This window comes from Epinephelus fuscoguttatus, linkage group LG2 (genome assembly GCF_011397635.1).
Source record: "Epinephelus fuscoguttatus linkage group LG2, E.fuscoguttatus.final_Chr_v1".
Classification (NCBI taxonomy): Eukaryota; Metazoa; Chordata; class Actinopteri; order Perciformes; family Serranidae; genus Epinephelus; species Epinephelus fuscoguttatus.
Genome location: NC_064753.1, coordinates 33,516,772 through 33,542,107, shown reverse-complemented (window position 1 = coordinate 33,542,107; position 25,336 = coordinate 33,516,772). Strand labels below are relative to the sequence as shown.

Sequence of the window (25,336 nt, the reverse complement as noted above, 5' to 3'; positions counted from 1 at the left end):
AGGGGTCTTTGCTGCTGCTCTCCTGGCCTTAGGCTTTCCATGTAGGCGCATGGAAGGGCAGGGAGGTTTGCTCTCACTGTCAGGCTTTCCTTGTTTGCACATTGAAGAGCAGAGAGGTGTGTTTTCTCTGTCTTAGGCTTTCCACATAGGCATGAGGAAGAGGCTTTCTGCGTAGCCCTGTAGAAAGGCAGAGAGGCCCCAGAGCAGAGCCATACTGCCAAAAATAATATTGCAAACGGAAATAACATTTTCTTTGACTTAAGTGTTCCTGACTGAACTAAACTATTTGTATCCATGTTTGTTCTCTGAACTGACTGAGTTTTAACCGGAAGTGGGTGGGGCTTAAACCAAAAACAGGTGGGGCCAAACCAGAAGTTGTTATTTTAAAATTATATTAATTATTATATAAAATTATTATCATTAATAATTAAATTATATTAATATCGGTTGATCAAAAGTTGGTATATTTATCATTATTTGAAAACTATTTACAGAACAATCTCAGGATTGAACTTAGATCATTTGTGAGCAACAAAAAAGATTAAAAGCAGCCATCAAAAAAGGGGCTTCCTTCATCACGAGTACAAATATTGACACATTTTTCCTCGAATGATACTCATACTCGTAAAAAGTACATTATCCGTACCAGAGACTCCCTTCATCAGAGTACTTAGCTAAACCCTACTGAATGCGCTCCCACTGTAAACAAAATAAACTTTTTTTTTAAAGATATTTTTTAGGGCTTTTTAGCCTTTAATGTATAGGACCGACAAGCGTGAAGGGGGGAGAGAGAGAGAGAGACATGCAGCAAAGGGCCACAGGCTGGAGTCGAACCCGGTCCGCTGCGGCAACAGCCTTGTACATGGGGTGCCTGCTGTACCACTAAGCCACCAGCGCTCCAATAAACAAAATAAACTTTAAGTAGGATTTCTTAGCACCAAATCCAATCAATCTAATCAATATCTGTCAGTGTTAAGAACCACTTTGTAACATACATTTCACAATAAAACAAAATTCAACTTTATTTATGTGCCAATGCCACTAAAAAAAACCTCAATTATCAACATCGAAGGCTCAGCCTTGCTTTACAATAAAACACCAACAAACACAATATTTTTTAAAAAAAAGTCATAATAATCCACCTGTATATTTACATTCAATAGAATAAAACAAAGATTTTTTTTCAGTAGTAGACCACTTGTAGTGCAGACTCCTCCTTTCCAAGCTGCATGTTACAGTAGACAAAAGTTAAAGTTTGTAGGACAATGCATCAGGAAAGTGCAGTGTTTAACAGTACATCGACAGTGCACTTTTACAGCAGCAAGTTTATCATGTAGTGTTTGTCTGTTCACAGTGTCGTCTACTGTGTTATAACGTCTCTGAATCAACACAGAGATTCGTACAAAAACAAATTTTAGTACAAAATGTTTTCCCTCTGTCTCAAATACACACCCACTCACACATACACACATACTAATTCACACACACTTAAGTGCACTCAGATGTTGGTTTGCCTCCAGTTTGTCATCAGTAGTGATCCAGTGTAATCATCTTTTCTCTCTGTGTGTTCTTATAAGTTACATTTTTGAATGTAGACGTTGAGCTTTTGAAGAGAGGGTTGGTCCCCTGAAAGAGAGACAAAGAAAAAACACAAATTAAGATAAATTAGATTAACTGATTATTAAAAAAATATTTCCAGAACATTCAGGCTATAATATTCAATATTTATTATTGTCAACTATCACCATGAAAAGACCAAAACCAACAATGTGTTGATCCTTCCCAAAATATCAGCCTGAAACCCAAACCCAAACCCACTCATTCCATTGAAGAGGTCAATCTTTACAAGTAGGTCACTTGTACTTTTATTCTCTAAAAAGGCTGAGGATCTTTCTAAATCAGCTGGGTATTCAAGATTTCAGCAATTCTTACTCAAATAGAAGTAAATACTGCTTTTCGGGACTACTTCTTTACTGGGAATAAGGTGAAAGGCAATTTAGTTTTAGGGGTAACCATTAAAACCCTTAGTGCCTGATTGCTGCTATATGCAGCACAATGCATACTTCTCAGAGTCACAACTCAGTTAAATATGAACACTCAGGCATGATAAGCATAGTTTAATATTTGGCATCTTTTACACTTTTTGAGGATATCATTATCTCCAATGTCATTGTGAATAAATGTCCTTACTTCCATTTAGAAATCATAGAAAAACTCCACTCCTCATGGGAATCACCACATTTTTACATTTTATTTTCAGTATTAAAGTACTCCAGTGACTCCAGTGACAGTCACCTGTACATTTTGTGGGTAGACTGCAAACAGTAACTGCTAATAGCTAATTTGGCATACTTTCAGTTGTGCAAGTTTGTCAAAATGTTAACAAATATATGCAAAACTTGAACTCAACTAACTTCACAGCTAACTGACTAACCCTGCATTCATGTGGTGTCAAAATAATCGGAAAAATGAGTACCTGCGGAAATTCAGATAACCGCCCCCGCAAGTGGGAAGAACTACTTGAAAGTTGACAAAAATCTTGGTACACAAGTTGCCGGGTTAACATGGTATATACCAAAACATGGCGGACGAAAGTAAATGTTTGGTTGGTGGTAATAAACATTCATTATTTTAGACATTGCATATCAACTGTTTGCTCAAATGTAATTAGTAATGTGGTATTAAGTTGTAACCGTTAGATGCTGTCCATGTAGAGTGACCGAGATTAGTTAGAAAAATTATTTATTAGCACTCGTCAGGTGAAGCAATATTTTAGTAGTTTAGGAGAATGTACTGGTGCAGCAACAAGTCTGAGACAAAATCAGTTGTAATATAAAGCTTGTTTAAATGCTCTAGATAAAATGAAATACAACATGTCTTCTTTGGGGTGTCCATGATGTTTCCACATTCCAACCTCAAGCTCATAAACACACCAAAGCCAGAAGAACCATTTCTCAACTTGGGAAATGGGACCATCTGAGGAGCATGTGAATGCAGCATGAGTCCATGGCAAACTGGCAACATTACACTTCCTGTTTACATCTTTCAAAGCATTATGGGAAATGTAGTACCAAAATTTAGAACATGATTATCCTTCAAATCATGATGTCTCAACTGCCTCATATTGCATTATACTATCAGTATGTCTTTTTATAATCTGGTGTAGATGCCGGTTGTGGGGTGAGGGTGCGGGCACATTTGTCTCAGTTTGATAATCAAATTGATAATTTGTTGTTCAGGTTTATGGCACAGAGGATTAAGCTATACTGGGCATATCACATATGATACATGCTGGAAGCATCAATTCATTGTTGGTTTCAGTGTTTCATGGGATTTGTGGACAACAAAACATAGAACCATATCTTACCGTCTGCCATTTTGCCTTTGCCCTCTCAGCCTCAAACTTGGCCACCTCTTTACGGTCGTGGACAGACACCAGCACCTTCCACACAGCCAACAGGATCAGGCCGATACACACGATGGAAAGGGAGACCCCCAGAATAATCATGGGGATGTTGGGAGTCTCAGGGCAACCTGGGACAGGTTAGAGGAGGGGATGAGACTCAAACCACAAAAGCCTTCTATTTAATGTTATCTACATTGTTGTAAAAACTTACCGAACATCTGGAGGTCATAGGTAGTGATCCCTGTCTCACCTCCTACGACATTAAACGAGATCCAGCACTCATTCTCCATCATCAGCTTGCATTGCATAGAAGGGCTCTTGTCATAATCTAAGAGGAAACATGAACATACATATCCATAATGAAGGCACAAATCCATCGTATATCATCTTCCCTTTCCACATTGTGCTGAGAATGTAAAAGGATATGCTCTCCTCTGTTGTGCTGTCAGTGTGATTTCCATATCAAAGCCCACAATCTAGTGTCTGTGCATGTGTGTGTGTGAACCACGCCATTGTATGTAACATCTGAAGCCTGAAAATCCTCTGTGATAATCAGATATACCTCTCAGCTTGCACAAGTATAGCGGGTTTAAAATAATCTCTTCTATAAAGGAAGACGGGGTCCTTTGGCCATTCACATGCACCACAATAGCTCTGCCTGTACAACAAGGTAAATAATATGTTCCCCATTGTTCGCTGCTGCCTCAATAGACATGGATGGTGTTGTGTTAGAGAGCGGTGGATACAGGCTTCAGAGAGACACCCGAGTCGGTGCAGGTCAGCATTCCTCCAGATCTCTGACCTATGGGGAAACTTAGCATGGCCCTATGTTGATACCACTATCAAAAACACTGAGCTGAGAGAACAGAAACAACAAGCATCTACAGCGCAGGTAGGGATAGTGCTAAAAGACTGGTGTATACAGACTGGTGAATGTTGATGTAATAAGCTTTGAAGTCAGTACACAGAGATTGATTTTATAACATAAGAATACAATATTTAAGAACGAGACTTAGCTGCCGGATGAAACGTAGTACTGTAACTCTAATTTTTAAGATCTTAATTTTAATTTTAAAGGTCCAGTGTGTAGGATTTGGGGGGTATATATGAGAAATGGAGTATGATATCATAAGTATGTTTTCTTTAATGTATGACCTAAAAATAAGAATAGCTGTGTTTTTGTTACCATGTTGCACCACAATGTTTCTACAGTAGCCCAGAACGGACAAACCAAACACTGGCTCTTGACAGGCCCATTTATATTTTTGCATTGGCCACTGCAGTTAGCAGCCCCTCTGCGACAAGAGCATCAGAAAACCACTGATTTTGTAACGTAAAATCACTTTATTCAGTGTTTTTACTGGTTTAAATCACCAGGTCTGTTTGTCTTGGAGAGGAAGAGACCTCTGCAAATACTTCGGCTCCTGGTAAAAACCTCCAGTGCATCTAGATCTTAAGTTATCCGAGAAAAAACACGAGCACACATTAGCAGGTGCTCGGCTGGCGGCTCGCCTCCGACATGCCAGACAGCGTTTGAGAAACACTGATTTGTCATGTCAAACGGCTTTATTCAGTGTTTTCACCAGCTTATAATACCAGGTCTATTTGTTTTGGAGAGGAGGAGACCTCTACAGATAATCTGGCTCATGGTAAAAACCTGAATGTCTGGATCAGAAAATAGCTGAGCACATATTAGGAGGTGTTGGGCTGGGGGTCGAGCTGCGACATGCTGAACAGTGTGGGAGAAACACGGATTTGTTACGTTAAGCTGCTTTATTTGGCGGTTGTTTTTTACTGGTTTTATTCACCTGCTCTGTTTGTTTTGGAGAGGAAGAGACCACTGCAGATAAATCCACTCCCAGCAAAAAAAAAAAAACCCTGAACAATAAACACTGACGGCACCCTAACCTGGAGAAGATTCATCTGGTTGGACTCTACAATCCTCACCACTAGATGCCACAATATCCCCCCTAAATCTTACACACTGTTCCTTTAAGAGCCTTACTTTATTGCTTATTTTACATGATCTAGTATGTTAAGTAACTTCCTTCCTGGAATCCATTGATTAATTTTATGCCAGTGTCAATATATAAACTTATATAAACTTGAAACCTGATCCTTCACAGAGAATATTTAGTGACCTTGTTTGCTGTCAGCGTTTTATCACTGTCAAGGACTGTTTTGAAAATTCTTCCTTGCTAATCTCTTCCAAGAAACTCATATTCAAGTTTGGCTGCCAAAAGGCCAAACATTCTTCATCTACTGTGTGTTTTCAACAAACCTGACTGACAACAAAACAAACACAGACGTTGTGGGGAAAAAAAACAAGTTTTTTGAAAAACAATTGCTTCGTGGTGGCCATTTCGTATGTTTCAGGTTTCCACTGTAGTCCTTGAAGGCGCCAATACATAAAAAAAAAACAGTCCACACCCAAAACCACCTTAGATGTTAATGTAACAAGAGGGAAACAAAATATTCCCTGTGATACATCAACCACCTGAAGCAAGTTTCAAGTATCAGCTAGTTGAATCTCACACTGTACTGACATGACCTGTTGTACGTGGCTGACTGGCACAGTCAACCTAAAGACATATGGCTTCTTTTGGGGAGTAGATAAGTCATATGAAGTGCAGTGAATGGGTTGAAACATGTATAATCGCAGCTATTGTACATTAATTTGAATGCCTGCATCCTCTTAGTCTCCAAACTAATTATTCATCATTTTAAACCTTTTAAAAATCAACATAAATTCTAAAGTTGACAAGTTTGACATATATTTGACAAGAGGCAGATTGAGTGTTTATAAAATTTCAGCAAATTAATCTATATTTGGGTGGCACGGTGCTGTAGTGGTGAGCACTGTCACCTCACAGCAAGAGGGTTCCTGGTTTGATCCCAGGAGGGAGTCCTTCTATGTTTCCTCCCACAGTCCAAAGACATGCAGGTTAATTGGTGACTCTAAATTGGCCGTAGGTGTGAATGTGAGCCTGAATGGTTGTCTGTCTCTATGTGTCAGCCCTGTGATAGTCTGGCGACCTGTCCATGGTGAACCCCACCTCTCACCCAAAGTCAGCTGGGATCAGCTCCAGCCCTCCCGTGACCCTCAAGAGGATAAGCAGTTACGGAAATGAATGAATGAATCAATCAATCATTATTTGATCTTTTGTGGTGTTTTTTAATCTTCTTTCTGTTTTCCAAATTGATGCTTTGGAGTATACATCAATTACTGACCACATTTCTGTTACTCGACAACACAAGCCAAGTTGGGTCGATGGATTGATGCAATATCTGGCTATAGAGAAACTTATTAAGTGCCTTTCTGTGTGCAAAATTGGTGAGTAAAGGTTTTCTTAACAGTTGCAAAGCCTTTGTTTCCATGTGATGCAACATGATCAAACATTTAATTTTGCATGCGTTAAAATATAGTGATATTACACTGCCCTCCACCTGGCATAAGTGATAAGATACATGAGGAAGTGCATCATATGATTAAAAGCAGTGCTGCTTCTTGTATACAGGCTGTGGAGTCCTTTACCTGTTGTTGTGTTGATAGAAATTTTAGGGACGCTGCACTTTTGATCACACACCTCGGCATCGTCCTTATTTTGCAGATGGCACTCGACACAGGGCCTGGTGTTAAAACAAGTGGAAAAACAACAGGTCAGGTTTTCTTCAGAGATGACTCAGTGCCTCTCCAGAAGTGAAGGCTTAATGAGGCTTCAATCACCGACACAGCCGGCACAAAGAAATCACAGTGTTGGTCACTTATCACAGTTTTCCCAAGGCTTGACTCACTCTCTATCACCCCGCTGCCCTGTAACAGTGGTATCAAATGGCACCAGCCCTGACAGCTGCTTTACAATGGAGCAAGGAAATCTCTGAGTGCTGTGTTGGGGACATTAGCTGTCTTTTGATGTCGCATGGAAGGTGTAGACACATGTGAACAAGGGGACTAGAACCTGATACGCCTGTACTCAAAGGAACAGACGGATCATGTGGCACAAAGAGACAACATCTTATATCTTTTAGTTGAAGAAACAGCAATTACAGAGGTAAAGCTGACAAAAGGCTCCACATCACATCCTGTTTCGCCTCTCAGAGCTGATGGCTTGAATTCGTTCTCACCTTGCGGAGCTACAGGCGTCTCCACACGTTGGGCACTTCTCACACCTGTCCCCAGATGCTCCAGGTACAGAGCAGACACAGTGACCACACTCACATCTCCCCCGTCCGCTGCAGAGAGTGCCATCCTCTGACATGCACGCCTCAGTGCTGGTGCTGCAGTTACAATACTCCCCTGTCCAGCCGCTCTCACAGTGACACTCCCCGCAGTCACACACCCCGTGGCCTGCAAACACAAAATCTCTAAAGCAAAAGGCTCAACACAAAAACACGTGAGTAATCTCGAACACTCGTGTGTGTTACTCACCTCCACAGAGCTCCCCACGGAAGCGGACACAGGAGTAATTGTCACACTCGCAGTAAGGTCCGTAGATGCTTCCAAAGCTGGATGCATGACACACACACTGTCCGCAGTAGCACTGCCCCTGACCGCTACATATCTCGGACTCATTGTTTGCGAGGCAGTTGCTCAACAAAGCACTTTCCTCATTACATTCGCACTGCGCTCCCAGGAACCCCGGCTGACACACACATACGCCACACTGGAAAGCCCCTTGGCCCTCGGTGCACTGGGTGCTGTTTGCTTCAGGAGGCTGCCGGCAGTCACACGAGCAAAGAGATTCCAGTTCCACCTCCAGACTGTCCTGTAAACCCACCGGTTTGAGGGAGAAGTGCCGAACGCCTGACAGGCATCCTGGGAGCTCCACAGACACGTTGAACACGACCTGAGGAGAAAAGAGGAAGTCCAGTTAACATGTTGTGCCTGTGGAACCACCAAGGCCTGATACAGCTAATTCCTCTGTCCCATGGAGCTCCACTGTCGTCCAAAATCCACTAAAAACACAAAAATGAGCCACACTGTTGCTGACATGCTCCTTCATGAAATAGAAAATGGGCACTGTGGTTCATTTTGATCCAAACCCATACACACCATCCTGCTGCCATAAATACTGACTAGAGGAGCAAATGTATTTAAAGCTGCCTCTGAACAGTTGTTTCAGGACATTATTCAGCCTATCTAAAAATAATACTTTGAATAAAAACTTTGACCCAATATTCAAAGAAGATTTTTTTTTAAAGAAGACACAGAGAGGCTGAGAGGATCAGAAACTATTAAGACGAACTAACGCTTTTGGTCTTTTTATGTGTTTTGTTGCCAGTAAGAAAAATACAGAATATCACCAGTGTATCATTTTAATTCATCACATTCACCAATTATGGCTGCAACTAATAATAGGGTTCATTATTAATTCATAAAGGCAGTCACCCTGGATAAAAAACATTTTTCATGCAGTGGTCAATTTTGAGATTTTGAGCTATTTGTCTTCCATAACTCGTCTTAAAAATATCCAAAATACACATAAAGATCTTTATTTTAGTTCAGATTTCTGTTTTGGAAATGTATAAAAAAGCACAAATTTAATTAGACAATGCCTCAGTTGCATACTTAAACATAAAATTTGTAATACAAAAATAATTGTCTTCATGTATGTTATCAACTGGGGAAGATTCATGGTGAGTTGATTTTTTTCCTATTCGCCTGTAGTGTCTTATTTTTGTCTAAAATGTATGGAGTTATACAATGAATATCTTTAAAGGCCATTTTCTCAAAATGATTTTTTTCTCATATTTGGAGCCAGAAATCTCCACTTCAGCAGCACTTACATACACCAGACTTTTCAGTTTAATTCCTGTCTATATTTAATTCCTCAGGTGTCTCACCCTAATTTGTCGATTATGTCTTTGATCAATTGATTATTCGTTTTGTCTTTAACATATCGGAAAACAGAAATATGTAACAATTATAATTTCCTACAGTCCAAGATGCTGTCATCATATTGCCAACATTATCAAAAAATCCACACATAATCAGTTTACTACCACATAAGACAAGGAAAAGAACGTAGAAAAAGAACATTTGACATAACTGATTTTCTAATGTTCGTCTTCACAACTAATTAGCTAATCACTGCAGCTCTACATTAAATAGAGAGCAAATGCAGCTTTACATGTCGGCGTCTCCCGGTCACACAGGACCCACTTTCACATCTCAAAAAAAGGACAAAACTGAACTATCAATTACAGGTGGTGCGGCTGGGGGAGTAAATGACCTCATAACTGTGTTTACAGTCCTGAGAGTTACACCTGGCCAACAGGCTCGTAACGTTGGTGTCATCTTTGACTAAAAACTGAACCTGAAGGTTTATTGTATATAGTGAATATTATCAAATTAGATTTTTTTTATTATCTGTAAAACATATAGCTAAAGATTGACTATTTCTCTCTCTGAGAAACACTGACTCTTGTAAAGCATTCCTATCTGGTCTACCAAATCAGGCAGAATAGATTCAGTACTTTGAGCCGTCTTCGTCTTTTTCTCAGTTGCCTGGAAATTCTTGTAATAATTTTAAAATTCTTTTCCAAGTCCTTAAATCGGCACCCAGTCTAACGCCAGTCTTCTCTGAAATGCTTTTAATATGTAAACCACGAAGGTCTCACAAGTCCTCTGTCGAAACTTTTAGTGAATCCTAGGTGACAAAAACCTTCTGCGCAGCAGCTTTTATCGAGTCATCAGGATTTCAGAACAGGGCTTCTCTATGATCGAGACTTGGTTATACACACTACGAAACAGACCAGACCAATGAAAGGTAAAGAAAAACACTTCCTTCATTTTTCTGTATTCTCTTGTCTGTAATGTTGTCAGACACAATCTGATCCTGTCAGTGGCCAAAACAAGCACTTTATTGGATGTAAATTTGCACAATTGCCCATAGAGATTACATTGCATTTCACTGCTGTGGCTGCAATACTGGGCCAAATTTAAAAACTGTTGTTACCATTAACCACTTAGACACAAAGACATGGGGCAATACTGCGATTTCCCTTTATACTCTTATCAGTTTGTCAGTCACCTGTAAAGCACTTTGAACTGCACTAGCCTGTGTAAAGGGTGCTTTAGAAATACAAAGTTTAGAGCCAAACAACTGACCGTCTCTCCAGGTTTGATGTTGGAGCAGCGTTTCAGATCAGTGAGGACGGTCCCATTTGGACAAATGGCTGTAAAAGACATCTGGAGCTCCTCTGTGTCTCCAAGGACCTCCAGTTCAATCTCTGATCGTAGTTCCTGGAAAACAGTGCAAATACATTTCAGCACCTTGTAAGGAAACACAGTTGGCAGCACAGACCAGGTACTGAACAACCTGTTCTAAACCCCCATCAAATCAGTATACTGACTTCAATTGTCATGAAGAGGAATTTCCAGAGCTTTAAGGGGAATTACACTTTCACCCTGCGCTGACCTGTAGCGTGCTGAGGCTTTTTGAACCCTCCTTGCTCTCTCTTTTTAGGTGAGTCATCATCCCAGGTGTGCTGGGCTGTACAAAGCACCTGAGGACAGAGCGACAGCCAACCTCAACTGCAGGAAAGGCTGTGTTTGACTGACTAATGAACTCTGTGACGGACTGTCTGGTTGCTAACAGAGGGTTAATTGTGTGTTTCCTGTAGGCCTGTAATTGTACTGTGCCTTCAGTGTTGCTAAGGAGGAGAAAACACAGGGACGTTTACGGGATACACCCAATTTAAAGATGGATTAAAGCAAAGAACGGATTCAAAAGACTTTACTGTTATTCAGTAAATATGTTAAAGGTAATTTAAAGCTGGGTGGCTAAAATATATATCCACTGAGCAGCACACATTAACCCAAAACTGAAGGTAAGTATAAATACCAATCATGTGTCTTCCATCACTAAATATCCCTCTGTTTGTATTTTTATTTCCCCTCAGAACCACACCTCTGTACAATCCGTATGATAAAGGCTTCTCTTTTCAGTGTGGTTAACGTGGCAGAGGCTAAAAATGGGTGTAAATGACATAAGTGATGAAGTAATTAGAGGACTTGCCTCCAGTTACCGCCGCCAGGGGGGATTTACAGACAGAACGCAAGAGGTAGGCAGACAGAGAAAGACAGAGAGAGAGTAAGGAAGAAAGAGCAAGTCAGAGTCAGGAGGAGCGTGGAGATCAAACAGCTGAGACAAGCAGAGACTTGCTGTCAAACATGCTGATGCAAGGCACCGGGTGGTGGGGGGGGGGGAAATGGAATAGAAGACAACGAAAGAGGAGAGGCAATAGAATGGGAAGGAATGGAGAAGGCAGAGATAATGTCTAGAGGATGTATAGAGGGTTAAGTCATGCATGTTGTACGTTAAAATGTTTTGGTTTAAACTCTGGCTCAAGCCTAAAACACTTCATTTAAACAGGTTCACTGGTTTTATAACAGCAGGTGTTTTCTGTCTTATTTCTTATGACCTGTGCCTGCACATACACACACACACACACACACACACCCCGCCCGCACAACCAGATCACCAAGACTGTTTATTTACTTTGTATGCTGTTACGATCAGTTCCAGGATGTTCCGCGAATCTGTCGCCAGGACTCCAACTGTGGCGCCAGGTATGAGATTTGCATAGTTCTGTGAGAAAAAAAAAAAACAACAACCAACAGATAAACATTAAAGTTGCTGTTAGAAATGTGGGCAGACTTGGCTCGAAGAAAAGCACAGAAAAAATTCAAGGGAAGAAAAGAGGGCTAGTTCGAACAGGCTTAATGAGAATGCAGCTCCATGAATAAATACGCTAACCTCAGTAAACATTGTGCACACACACACAAACACCTGCATGTTTTCAGTTCTCTAGTTCTGAGATATTCTACTGTAAAGAAGTCAATACATTTCGAAAAAACAATTACCTTATAGATGGGTTCCTGGTGCTCTGTCACAGCAAATATTAGTAAGATATTATTCTCCAGCACCTTATCAATCAGCTGACCGAGCGTTGGATACTCCTGGGAAAGAGGTGGGGAAATGTAAAGAATGAGTGTGCTGTAAAGTGATGAGTCATCACAGCAGACCCTAAAACTAATGACTAATGAAATTAATTAAAGACATAAAACTGAAATCAAAGAAGCAGAGGTTCAGGCTCGGGTCATATGACGAGTCACAAATTCGATGACTTCAGACTTGACTTGGACTCTAACAGAAATGACTCATGACTTCATTTGGGCTTGAGCCTTGTGTCTTGAAAATACTTGATACGTTCCACCAAGCCCAAAGATGGAAAAGTGGGTTATTTTAAAAAGTGTGTCAGGACTCAGTTCATCTCCCTGAATCAGCTAATGTTAACGCTGGTCATTCCCAGCAAGTCGACACTTAATTCCTCTGATGATCCACTTTGTTTAAACCGTTCTGACACCATCCAGTCACGTTGCAGGAGAGAACCATAAAGAACTTACGTTACGTTAACGATCGGCATAAAAAAAAAAGATACCAGAGATAATTTAATTCAGTCATTTATTTTCCGTAACGGCTTATCCTGTTAAGGGCCGCAGGGGGGCTGGAGTCTATGCCAGCCGACACTGGGTGAGAGTCGGGGTACACCCTGGACAGGTCGCCAGTCTATTACAGGGCCACACATAGAATGAATGTGAACGATAATCTAATTCCCATACAAAAACTACATGGTGTATAACATGTAAAGGACAGTATGATAAACATGTGGGTCTAAAATTACAGACAACTTCCAACAAACTTGTTTTAACAAATAAAAAGGAACTTTTGAAAGTAAACATGATATTTGTAAATTTAAAATGTTATTACTTTGTTGCTAAAATGGCATTATATTTATTGAAGAACGCATTATGACTTGTTTAGGACTTGAAACTCAAAGTTTAGGACTTGGGACATGACTTAAAATTTGAGTGCAAAGACTTAAGACTTACTTGTGACTTGTAAAGCAATGCTATCACTGCACAATGCAAACGAGAAGAACAAATAGTCTCTCTAAAGATGGACTCACCTGCACTGTGGACATGGAGTATTCGTTATTGGCATCCAGGTGACACTGCCCATCGTTAGGAATCACGATGCCGGCCATCTTACTGTCCATCCCGAAGTGTGAGTCAGCGTCACTGACAAACACCAGCAAACGCATGGAATCATTCCTCCAGCCTATCTTGTCCTATAAGAGACACATCATGTTACTTATCCTCCTTTTTATACAAGTTGATGAGACAGAACCACAAACTTAAATGTATATCTTTGAGATATTTCAAACACGAAATCTTACCCCACAAACAGCTGCCTGCATGACAGCGTCAAAGCCGCACTCGGGCACGTCAATATTTGCAGATACACGCTGCATTCTGATAATCTCATTGAACTTGTCAGTGCTGCTCGTCAGAGACAGGACGTGTTTGTAGCCAAACGCCGGCAGGCAGTCCGAGCCTACGCCGCTGCAACCCAGCAGAGGTCAAACAGATTTAAAGGTAAGATTCTCTGAGATACCAAATGACAAATTAAAACATCAGAGAAATGATGTTGTAAAAGTCTTTGGTCTTGTTATTGTATTACCTGCAGGGGTTGGCCAGCTCCTCTTCTGTGATCTTGATGAAAGGCAGGACAGGTTTCTCCACAAAAGAGCCAAAGCCCATTCGAAATTTACTGGTGAGGGTGGCCATCTCTTTAGACAGCGTGGAGCCCAAGTCTTTGATCATCTTGAGATCATCAATCATAGACGCAGAGAGGTCCATCAGGTAGTAGATGTCCACAGGATAGTCCTCCGTGTGTTGAATCTTGACCTGGAAAGTCATCTGACTGCCTGTGCAGAAACAGAATCAACACCTTAATTACCATCATTCCTCCTGAAAACGAGGAAACGCTTCATCAAACCAGAATGTGCTGGGTTGCGTACCAGGTCGTAACTTGAGTGCCATTTTCTGTGGGGAGATCTGAGTGCTGTTAACGTTGCCTGTTTTCTTCCCGAGTGGGCGATCCTGCAGGATTTGGCCTTTGGAAACCGGGAACTCCAGCTGGTCCTTGGCACATCCCTTTTCTAGCAAGATATCCAGTGTGTCGCATCTTTTGCTGACTGAGAACCAGTCTGTGAAATTCTGCAGATGGAGGAAACAGTCACATGTTTGCAGATGAAGATTGTTTTAAAGTATGCCATAAAATATCTAGTAATATTATCATCACCAGGTGCAGAATCCAAACAAGAAATGCCATTTTGCTCGCCTGTGGCACAAAATCCATACATTTTTTTGAATGCAACATGGTCATCTGCTTATATGTTGTATTTCCATGCATGCAAACCAGGCAGCTTACCTCCTGCGTGCACCAGGCACAGTGGGAACTGAGCTGCAGACACTCATCACAAGTCACAGCGGTGCCAGCTGAACATGATCCTGCAGCACACATGAGCACAGTGCACAGTTAGTGTCAACATCGACCTGTTTCCTGCAACAATTAAAAGTCTCTCAGGGAGGAGATCAGATTTTTCAAAGGTGTTTGAACCTGATCAAGAGTAAACAAATTAGATGAATCAAAGGTGTGATACATGTATTAACTATATGATAAAGTGTAGTTGAAAATAATAAAACACTTTGATAAAAAAAGGCCATTCACCAGTAATAAATACCAGCACAGCCTTTATGGTCTTGCTCTTGAGTCACTGTAACTCTTTGTCAGCGCTTCATAAACGTGTTGCCCTTGAGTTTGAGTCCTGCTTACCCTCCACGGTGTTGATCCAGTACCGAAGAATCAGGCTCAGCAGTATAAGCCCCATTAGTCCGTGAGGTTACTGGTTATGAGGAAACAGAAGAAGAATATTTCAAGTTGTCTCATATTTACAGGAGTGAACCCTATCCAGCCTCATGCCTCCACGGCTCAGCCGAAAGTGGAGTACAGAAGAGAGCGCCGCGCTACCTGGAGAGAGGAGGAGGAGGGGGAGGAGGAGGCTGCCTTTACCTGCGCTGCCTTTTAAGTGCACTTCCGTCCAGGTGAGAAAGCGAGGCTGGCGCGAGGAGAAATCAAAGCCATGTGCCATACTGGCCCCTAACTAATTTGTAATCTAGAAGTTACTTTAGATTAAACAGAAAACAAATTGTGGAATAAAATAAAGTAGATATTAATTATTAATAGGCAAGTGATAGTAATGGAAAGTAGATTTCAGGTGGGGGTGAGATCAATGTTTAAAACATGTGCATGAAAGTAGCAGAGAACTTTTATTCTGACAAAATTAAAGAAACATACACATTCATGCAGAAAAGGCACAGATAGGTGCACACACATTCACCAGGATGCAGTAAATTAAGTGTTTGGTGCTCAAAATTTTCTGGCAGAGGACCCCAAACCCTCCATTTCACATGCCCTTGCATGTGCAGTATTAACGTTAACAATTTATTCTTGTCCAACTTTTCCATTCTCTCTCTCTCTCTCTCTCTGTGAACATGACAGCACATATGATCCATTATGCAGGATCGTGCCTACATGTGTCTTGACTCAGAATGCCAGAGCGCCTTACTGCATTATATCCCATTGTATATTTATATTTGAAGTTGTCATCTGCCCCCAGAATTTTGTGTTTTTTTATGTTTAGTGTTTGACACAACTTTATTGGGGGGTGACCATCAGACCCCCATCTTCATACTGTATGTGTCTACCCCCGGTTTTGAAACAAAATGTATGCCCTTTGTGGAAAGTAACTACCCTAAAACATCAATTAAAAGCCTAGTCCCAATTAAACACCCAGTTCCTTCTACTAGCCCAGTGTAGCTACACATTTTGACAAATAAACGCCTGTCTCAATAAGACGCCTGGTCTGGTTGCCACCCAAGTTTTTGGGATGTATAAAACCGTATTGTTGACTACCCACTTGAGCTAAAGTTAGTTAGCTGTTAAGATCACACATACAAATATAAATGTTAAGACATTTGTCAATATGGAGATGTTACATTTTACTGAAACCAGAGAAGACCTGAAGTCATTCAGATTTACTGGCATGACGAAAAAACTAGTTGAGACTGCTGTTATAAAGTCAGAATATGTGTCCAGTCCTTGACCACCTGGTAAGTTATTAATATTCCTTTAGTCCATAAGGGTCCACTGATCAAAACAATCTAAAGTGTTTCTCATAAAAATTAATCCAAGTTGTGCATATTGTTTTAAGAGGATAAAGTTGTGTTGTGTCAGTATGCCAGGTGCCGTTATCCTCAGGTGCCATGAAACAAGTGTCATAGCATAACTGATATGTTATTCAAAGCCTGGTTTTTATACAAGTAATATTTATACTGGTTTAAATAAACAATTTGCCTGTATTTCCTGAGCAACAGTTTTGTGTGAATGGAATTAAAGGCCTGTCCAGTTTTTTGCCACTTTATACCTTAATTTCACTACATGTCAGAGATGAATATTGTACTTTTTACTCTATTACATTTATTCTACATTCTACATACAATGACTCTACTACATTTAGTGAACCAGTGGTTCACGTTTATGCCTTGTGATTCCTTTCTAAAAAGCTGTTGGGGCCTCCTTGTCACGTTTCAGATGTCTATGCATATGCAGAGATTTCAGGGGCGACGCAGGAGACACGTCCCCCCAAATATTTAAACCATGTGCATTTGTCCCCTCCAATGAAAACATGAAAGTAGCAGAGGTCTCTTAATTTGACGAAATTAAAGACATTTCCACCATGAAGGGTGCAGGCGCTTGGCGCTCAACATTTTTCAGAGGAGGACCCCAAACTGCTGTTTCACTTGTGTCCACCCCCTCCAGTGTTGAAACAAAACCTAAGCTCTTGTGTCTATGATTTGTTAGCAGTTCCACCAAATAGACTTTTCACCTCTAAACCTCTCAGGTGGTTTCATTTAAATAACAGCAGGAGGCCCACAGAGGTTAAATTATCCAATATTTCACATAAAAGGCAGATTTATTGTGTGACCTTTTGGAAAGGCCTGACCCCTGGGCTGGAAGCCGCTGGACTGAACCTCCAAACTGTACATAGAGAAGTTAAAACTAGCTCTTGTAATGAACCAATACACTTCTGACATTTCAGAATGACTACTTCTACTTTTGATTCCTTCTGTATTTTGTTTAAAGTAGAACTTTGAATGTGGAACTTCATATTCTTATGTCATACTTGACTCTAATAAAACAGCTTAATCATTGAACTCTGACTGAGTGGGAATAATAAAATACAGACACGCCACACCATAAGCAAATATAGCCTGTATACCCCACAGACACCATAACAGAAGATTTTGTTAATCTTTAACGACATAAGAACGTGAATCATGTCACTGTCTCACAAGAATGTTTTCAACTTGATGATTGACTCAAGACAAACCCGAGCATGCAGGCCTATCACAAGACATAAAATATGAGCGTGAGTGTGTGCATGTGCATGTGTGTGTGTGTGTATGTGAGATGGGGGGGAGGAGGGTGGAGCCGCGTAGGTGTTGAATCATTGACAGCTGCAGTGCAAATATCGTTGCTTGTCCCAACTCTGTGGAATCTCACAATTCAGCACCACACCCCACTGGATCTGGGTGAGTCCCATCTGTCACCCCAAACCAAACCCCACCTCCGCCCCTCTTACACTAATCCCTCTCACCCCTCTCTTCTTCTTCTCCTCCTTTCTTCTTTTAATGACATCCCCTTCTCACCTCAGCTCTCTGTAGTTTGATCCACCTTACCCAGTAGCCCTCTTGAAGTGAGGGTCTGTGAAATTGCCATTTCATTTGTACCTCCTTTGGCTCGCTTCCTTTCGTTTTGCGCCTGCCAGTCTCCTCTCTTCTCCTCTATTCTCCTCTCTTCTCTTCTCCTCCACCAAGCTTGTCATTATTTTCTGAATTTCTCAAGAAATATCACAGCATGATGCAATCAAACACTGTTTTTTGTAACCATTCATTTCTTAGGTGATTTCATGTCCTGCATGAATGCGTGATCAAGTGGATTATAGATGCTTTAGGTGTAATAAGGTGCCACAGTTGCACCATACACTTCAACATGACTTTAATCAAAATTTAAAACCTGTTGCCTTTCAGTTAAGTTTCACGGAAATGAAGTAAATCTGACAGTAGTGTCTGAAACACACATCATGACATGATTTTTAAAGAGAATCAGTCTCATCAGAAATTCAGAAATATTCTCCCACATACCTCTCTCTCAGCACCACACATTTACTATGCATAGAAATGGAAGTACACATAACGCTGCAATGAGCCAACTCACCTTCAGGGGCGTCCTCTGATATCATGCTGTCTCGTCTCAGTCTGTCTTCCTTGTCATCAAGTGAAAACTGGAGAGAAATGGAGGAGCATCAGGCCAGTACATTCAGTCCTATTGTATCCCAGCAGTCATCAGAGTAACAGTAAACCTATTGTAACGGCGCCCTTTATGAAGCATGGCGCTAGGGTGACCCTGCTGCCCATGCTCCTTGGCTCATGTGTGCTTTTGTGTGTGTGTATGTGTGTGTGTGCGTCTGCAAGTGGCTGAGTGTGTGTGCATGCATACTGGGGTCATGTGTGGGTGTTTGCACAAGCTCAAACTTGCCCGTATGTGTGTGGGTGTGTGTGTGTGTGTGTGTATGTGTGTGTGTGTGTGTGTGTGTGCAGGGGGAGGCTGTGATGATAATGAGTGACAGTAGCAACTGCTGGCTGCGAGACCTCCACAGGAGCCAGCTTCTTTATTAAGAGACGACCTGACTGATGTGGTAGTGTTGCGCTCTAGAGGCTAAAGCTGGTGTGAACTGCAGCACAACACTCCTGACTCAAAGTAATGGACTTTGGGATTTGTTTTGTGTGTGTGTGTGTGTGTGTGTGTGTGTGTGTGTGTGTGTGTGTGTGTGTGTGTGTGCGCGCGTGTGTGCGCGCGTGTGTGCACATGCTTGCTCAAGTTCAATTACTTCCTGCAGTGAGGAGGAGGAGGAAGAGGAGGGAGCTGAGAAAAGGAGTGCCCGTACTGTAATACAGCCTCCTTCTTACAGAAGTATGGCTGGAATGCAGGTGCACACATACATGCATTCGTGAGTGGAACAAAACAATAGAGCAGAGGTCTGCACTACAAAAAATCAAAGATTACACAGCCCCCAAATCAGATTGTTTCCTCTGTAATCTGCAGGCTACAGTCATGCTAATATACTTGAGCTAAATGCTCACCTCAGCATGCTAACATACTCACAATGATAATGGTAGCATGTTTATGTTTAGCAGGTATAACATTCACCATGGTGGTCACCATCATAGTTTAACATTTTAGCATGCTAACATTTTATAATTAGCACTAAACTCAGCTGAGGCAGATAGGAATTTCATTAATTCTGCAGGTAACTGGTCATAAACCAAAGTACTGGACAAAAGGAAATTTTGATCAGGTGTTGTTGCGAGAGAAAACAGTTCAGCCTCTGGGGACACTGACTGCATCTTCCAAATTTCACAGCAATCCACTGATATAGAGACAACGCATACATGAACTACAAATTCAACCTTGTGGTATTGCAACAGAAAAAGTCTAAATCACTCAAGTCATAAATTGGGTCAGGGATGAGCCCTGAAAGATTAGCCTGAGATTAGTTAGCATTCCACTTCCAGTTCCCTCGTCTTGACGTCGGTGGGTTTTTGGCTAGATGCCTGAAATAAGGGCTGTGGTTAGCACAAGTTAAGAGACTGTCATTTTTTCGTTCTTCAACAATAAATCACGTCAGTAAATGTGCCACTAGTGAATTCTGAACCCTAAGGCAGTTGCTAACAAGTGGCTAAACTTGACTACAGAGTGTCAACGCACTGAACACGACTTTACAGCCTTGTTGTGGTCGCGACGTTAAGTCATGCAACTGTAGTGAAGTTTGTTTGTTTACTTCTGGCGATTGCATTCACACCGCAAAAATAATTAAAGTGGTGTTAATTTGTAAAGATTATCCTGCTGAATAAGAAACGTTTGGATGCCACAGATCTTATTTTCTGCAGTGATCCAAAATTGCAGATTATTGGGCTAAAAGTCGAGGGAACCAGGGCAATGGTAACTTACAGGTTGGCCCACAAGAAAAAAAAAATCTTGCAGCACTCTACTGGGATTCATCATCTGGGGATCATAAGTGTCTGTCCAAAAATTTCATGGTTTAGATAATTCAGGGTGGACCAAAGTAATAGACTGACTGATACTGCCATACCTTGAGTCGTGCTGAGTCCTATGAACAGAGAAATATTATAATTGTTCTTTGAAAAGCATGACTGGATTTTTCATGAGCTAAGGAAGAACAGCCCAAGCAACGTATCTGTAGCTTGTTTTTGACTGATATTTTACAATGACTTTAACAGAAATGACTCTACTTCTTATTGAGTGACTTTTAAGTCAAGCAACAGTATTTCTAACTAACATTCTTATACTCACATTACAGCAATACACAAAACACCACATAAACAAAGTCCATAGTTAACCCATGTGGTTCCTGCATTGATAGCATTCGTGTGCCAAAATATGAGGAAGGGTAACTGTAGCAAGACTTATGCAACAGACAATATTTCAATCCATAGTGGTTCCTCATCAGGCAGAGCTCAGGAGCCATTCAGTGGTGGAAGTATTCAGATTCTTTACTTCACTAAAGGTATAATGAGGAAATGTACTTAAATTAAAATTATTAAAAGTAAAAGTACTTACAATGCAGAAAAATGTCTTCTGTCACTGTTTCACAGTTGCATTATCAGAGAATTATGTGTATTGCATTAATGATATTTTTGCATGTGTCATTCATGTGTCATTCATGTGTATGTAATGCATTTACGTAATGCATTATGGTTGAGGTGGAGCTAATGCTTAACTATTTCATACTGCAACTAATGATTAATTTTAGTATGGAATGATCTCCTGATTATTTTCTTGATTCATTTATTGATTGTTTGGTTTGTTAGAATTCAGAAAAAAAAAAGGTGAAAAATGTCATAATTACCCAGAGCTCAAAGTGACATCATCACAGTGCCTGTTTTGTCCAACCAATAGTCAGGGTTATTTTTATTTCATCATCAAGGAATTGAAGCAACAGCAATGGCTAGTTTGATTTATAACATTGCATTGAATTTTATAAGCTATTTTGTACATAGAAAAAATCTTAGTTTGTAAAGCAACTAAAGCTGTGGAGGAAGAAGTACAATATTTCCCTGTGAAGAGTAGTGGAGTAGAGTGGAACTGAAATTAAGTATTATTCAGGCAGTCAGATAACAAACACATTTTATTAACCAATCAATTAATCAAGAAAATAAACAATCTGCAGATTAATCGATAATGAAAATGATCATTAGTTTCAGGCCTACACTGATGATTAAATTGCAGTATAATGTTTATTTGACCATCTCCTTTAGGTTAATTTAACTATTGAAATAATTTACTCGCCTCTTCTTCTGGTTGTTTACAGCATACCCACCTATCAGCCAAAAAGCCATTGCAATATATATGAAAGTAATCCACTTCCTCCTCAGTAATCTACCCATACACCTAGTAGTAAACCCACCGCATCAACTACTACTACACTACCACATGTGTTGAATTGCTGACATGTATCACACTAAATGAATGATACTGGATACTGAAGCAGGCCTCCCCTCTTAGCGTCTGTGCCCTGAGTCTGACCTTGGGCCTTCTCAAGGGATCAGTGCCATGTGTCCCCTCAGCTGTGGAGAATTAAAGGAGAGACAGAGAGCGGATGAGAGGAAAGAGAGAGGCAGATCTGCTTGGCGTATCTTATGTTCAAAGGGTTGCTGCCTTCACAATACTTGATTGACGTGTGTGTGTGTGTGTGTGTGTGTGTGTGTGTGCGACATGGGACATGTATGTATATTCCTGGAGTTGGGGTTGTCTGGGTTGTGTGTTGGGAGCTGACAGTGGGTGTGATGGCTAACACTGATCCCTCTGACTAGTAAGAGATGGAGACATGGTGCCTTTATGTCTCTAGGATCAGCTGCATTAGTCTGAGCTTAAGAAGGGAGATCCGGTATGACAGTGAAACTACAAAGGCTGTGTGCCTGAAATAGAGCAGGAAAGGGCTGCTGCATGAGCACACACATGCTGCACTTGTTGCTCATCTGATCCATCTTAAGTTGGATACATAAGATCAGACATATAACAGATAACCAAGCTGTATAATTTGTTCTGCTTTCAAATAGGCTGGACAGCTTTGGCTCACAGCGCCCTCTGCTGCCAGATAATCGGCACAGTCTAATTATCAATGAGGATACTGGACAGTCAACTTGTTTAAAGGTGCCATTTTGAACATTTGCCAGAGTTTGAGATTGTTGGTATCTCCATTTATCTTTATTTTCATTTTTGTTTTGCTGTTGACTGTGGATAAATGATTAGTTTGTGGTTTGTTGTTTGCCTGTTGAAAGTCTTAAAGGGGCACGTCACTGATTTAAAGGAATACTCCACCTACATTGGGGTCAGGGTAAACGGGGTAAACATCCATTTACAAATTCTTAACTCTGTGAATTTATAATCCAAGTATCATTTATTCAGTACTTCCCATATGCATTTTCACTAAAACCCAAATATCTAAAACACTTCCAAATTAACAGTTTCACGCATGGACAAGTAACGTGCCTGATCAAGTATGTGATCCAGCCCTGGATTATTTTGCTTAAGTTGTGTGAGAGTTTCTAAATGGATGTTTTGATATAGTTTTGCTGTTAAAGATTCAGTGTGCAGGGTTTAGGACATTACAATGGATGGTATTAGGACCCAAAAACAGCACAATGGAGACCAGGAGCAGTTGGTAATTACGTGTACTGTTACTGCTCAGTAGATACAGGGTGGGGATTGTAAATGGCACACAGTACAGTTCAATGCTCCAGTAAGGCTCCTCCACAAAGTCCTCGGTAGTCGGTTGGTTTGGGAACTGAAGCGGGCTGAGAGGCAGATGATAGAACAGTGGTGTTATAGCCCAACTACAAACACAGTTCAGTTTAATAACTGGCAGTGATATCATGGAGGAGCAGGCAGGAGAAATAGTGTCACTGGCTCACCCTTTTCTTTTTTCCGATTTAAGGGTGGTGGCCTTGTGGGTAACCTGTGAGGGTGTGACGTGTGCTTCGATGTGTATACAGAGGGAAGCAGCTCTGTTGGGGTGTCATGATGAAGACGCATGCAGCAAATCATGATGATAGTCAGCAGAATTAGGTATCTAGATAAGCTCAAGGCTGCTGTTCAACCTCATGAGAAGGCCATGTTTATTGTCCTGTGGTGAAGACTGCAATAAAGCCATCATTGGTGAACGGTACCCGAACGCCTCGCCATCCTTCCCTCTGCAGAGTGGTCCAGACCACTAGAAGCTTGTTAGGTTTAGGGTTGGTCCTTAGGTTTGAAGCCGGTAAGCTGACACAGGGAGGTCACAGTAGTAGAGGAGGCAGAAAATCTGAAACCAGGTTAAGTACACAGTCCAAGCAGAAGAACCGGTAGGGGACAGGCTGACAAGGCTAGGCGCAGGGAGGCGCAGGGAGAAGCCAGTAGGTAAGTACTCACAGGACACATTCACACAATAGCTAGTGTGGCAACACAGTGAAAATCTGTGGATTGCGGGAAACCACAGATAAGCAGACTGGAACACTCACACTGTAACGTCGCCGTTGGATGGAAACGCCAAGCAGCCACAGGCAAACTGGAGCTAAGGATGTGGTAGCTTGTGATCAGGGACAGAAGGCTTAGGCCAGGCATGTCCAAAGTCTGGCCTGGGGGCCAATTGTGGCCTGCAGACCAATTTTAATTGGCCCTTGGCTTGACTTTCGAAATATACCATATGTGGCCCTTTGCACAATAATGGTTAATCAAGCAAGATCACTTCACATTTTTACCCCTCACCTCACAATGATAGAACTATCATACAGTTTGTAGACAGGCATCAAGTAGTAATGGTTCATTAAAAGATAAAAATGACTGCAATTGTCTCCCTTTTTAAAAACAAAGAAACAAACAATTGATGCGAGAATCAGTTGGCTCCCAGGTATTTTCACGTTGTTTTGTCTGGCCCCCATTCAAAAAAGTTTGGACACCCCTGGCTTAGGCAATCACCATGAATCAGATGAAGCAGGCAGGCAAGGTCGGCAATGGGAAATCAGTCTGGAATAAAGTGCTGGAGAGTCTTGCATGAATATTGAGAAACAATCTGGCAACGAGTGCGTGTGAGGCAGAGGTATATATGCTGGCTGTGAGTAATGAGGAACAGGTGAACCGAGTCGCCTCTATGAGGTGGGCGTAAGTGAATGGAAAATTACTAACTGAGGGCTCAATGATAGGGCATGCAGAAAAAAGCAGGTGACCAGGAATGCAGATACATTGGCAGAAATGGAATATAATTTAATTAGCGTGTTTTCTTTAGTATATAATCATCTGAAAATAGCAATCTGTTTTTTTCATTCCCTCAGAATGGGCTGTTTATATCTATAGAGTCCACCATGTTGCACTGCCATGTTTCTAAACACTGGCTCCAGATTGTGTTTTTTGCATTTAGCAGCCCCTCCACGACAAGCTGAGCATTGTCAAAGAACACTGCTTTCTAAAGTGAAACTTACAATATGGAAACTGTAGGATTTGACACTTCTGTGGCTTGAGCCAGAAGAGGGATTTTAAGGTCGGGATATCTCGGCCTCTGCTGCATCAATTTTGACCTTTCATTTTTTAATCTGTCCATCTGAGTCCCTCCAGTGTAAGACAGTGCAATACTAAACTGCTGCAGTACACTTTTAAATCTCTAAATCTTTAAACTTGCCACAATCAATGCTATGATATCAGTTAGCTTGATCATGAAGGATAAGGCTGGTGATATTGTATTTTCTTTTCTTTTACTGTCAAACATTCCCCCAAAAGACTAAAACTACCACAGAATTTATCTCACTAGGAAGTATACAAGCTAATGTCTCAGTGCCACTGAGCTCCATTGTTGTCCAAAAACTATTGAAAACACATCAATCTGCCACATTGAATGACATGT

The 25,336-nt window shown here is 41.1% G+C and overlaps 1 protein-coding gene across 2 annotated transcripts; it reads right to left on the bottom strand.

The window, feature by feature from the left end:
- Positions 1 to 996: 996 nt before the first annotated feature.
- Positions 997 to 18,831, bottom strand: itgb6 (integrin, beta 6). 2 transcript variants are annotated; one of them, XM_049604865.1, is made up of 16 exons: positions 18,598 to 18,831; positions 15,094 to 15,163; positions 14,689 to 14,768; positions 14,276 to 14,474; positions 13,936 to 14,182; positions 13,652 to 13,817; positions 13,382 to 13,543; positions 12,276 to 12,371; positions 11,911 to 12,000; positions 10,518 to 10,652; positions 7,836 to 8,253; positions 7,532 to 7,754; positions 6,942 to 7,036; positions 3,618 to 3,734; positions 3,368 to 3,534; positions 997 to 1,626 (listed from the first exon to the last, which is right to left on the bottom strand). In XM_049604865.1, the coding sequence occupies exons 2-16, from the start codon at positions 15,146 to 15,148 to the stop codon at positions 1,528 to 1,530; spliced, it is 2,349 nt and encodes a 782-aa protein (XP_049460822.1). In that variant the 5' UTR covers positions 15,149 to 15,163; positions 18,598 to 18,831; the 3' UTR covers positions 997 to 1,527. The 2 variants fall into 2 exon arrangements, with proteins under 2 accessions (XP_049460822.1, XP_049460833.1); XM_049604876.1 differs by lacking the exons at positions 14,689 to 14,768; positions 15,094 to 15,163; positions 18,598 to 18,831 and having other exon boundaries at positions 13,936 to 14,178; positions 14,276 to 14,393.
- Positions 18,832 to 25,336: the final 6,505 nt, after the last annotated feature.

What these genes read in the sequence shown, in the direction of transcription:
- itgb6 (XM_049604865.1), bottom strand. Translation starts at nt 15,148, where the DNA reads ATGGGGCTTATACTGCTGAGCCTGATTCTTCGGTACTGGATCAACACC. An exon ending in GTGCCTGGTGCACGCAGGAG is followed by an intron (nt 14,475 to 14,688) that starts GTAAGCTGCCTG and finishes CTCCATCTGCAG; the next exon opens with AATTTCACAGACTGGTTCTC. An exon ending in ACCAGGAACCCATCTATAAG is followed by an intron (nt 12,001 to 12,275) that starts GTAATTGTTTTT and finishes TTTTTCTCACAG; the next exon opens with AACTATGCAAATCTCATACC.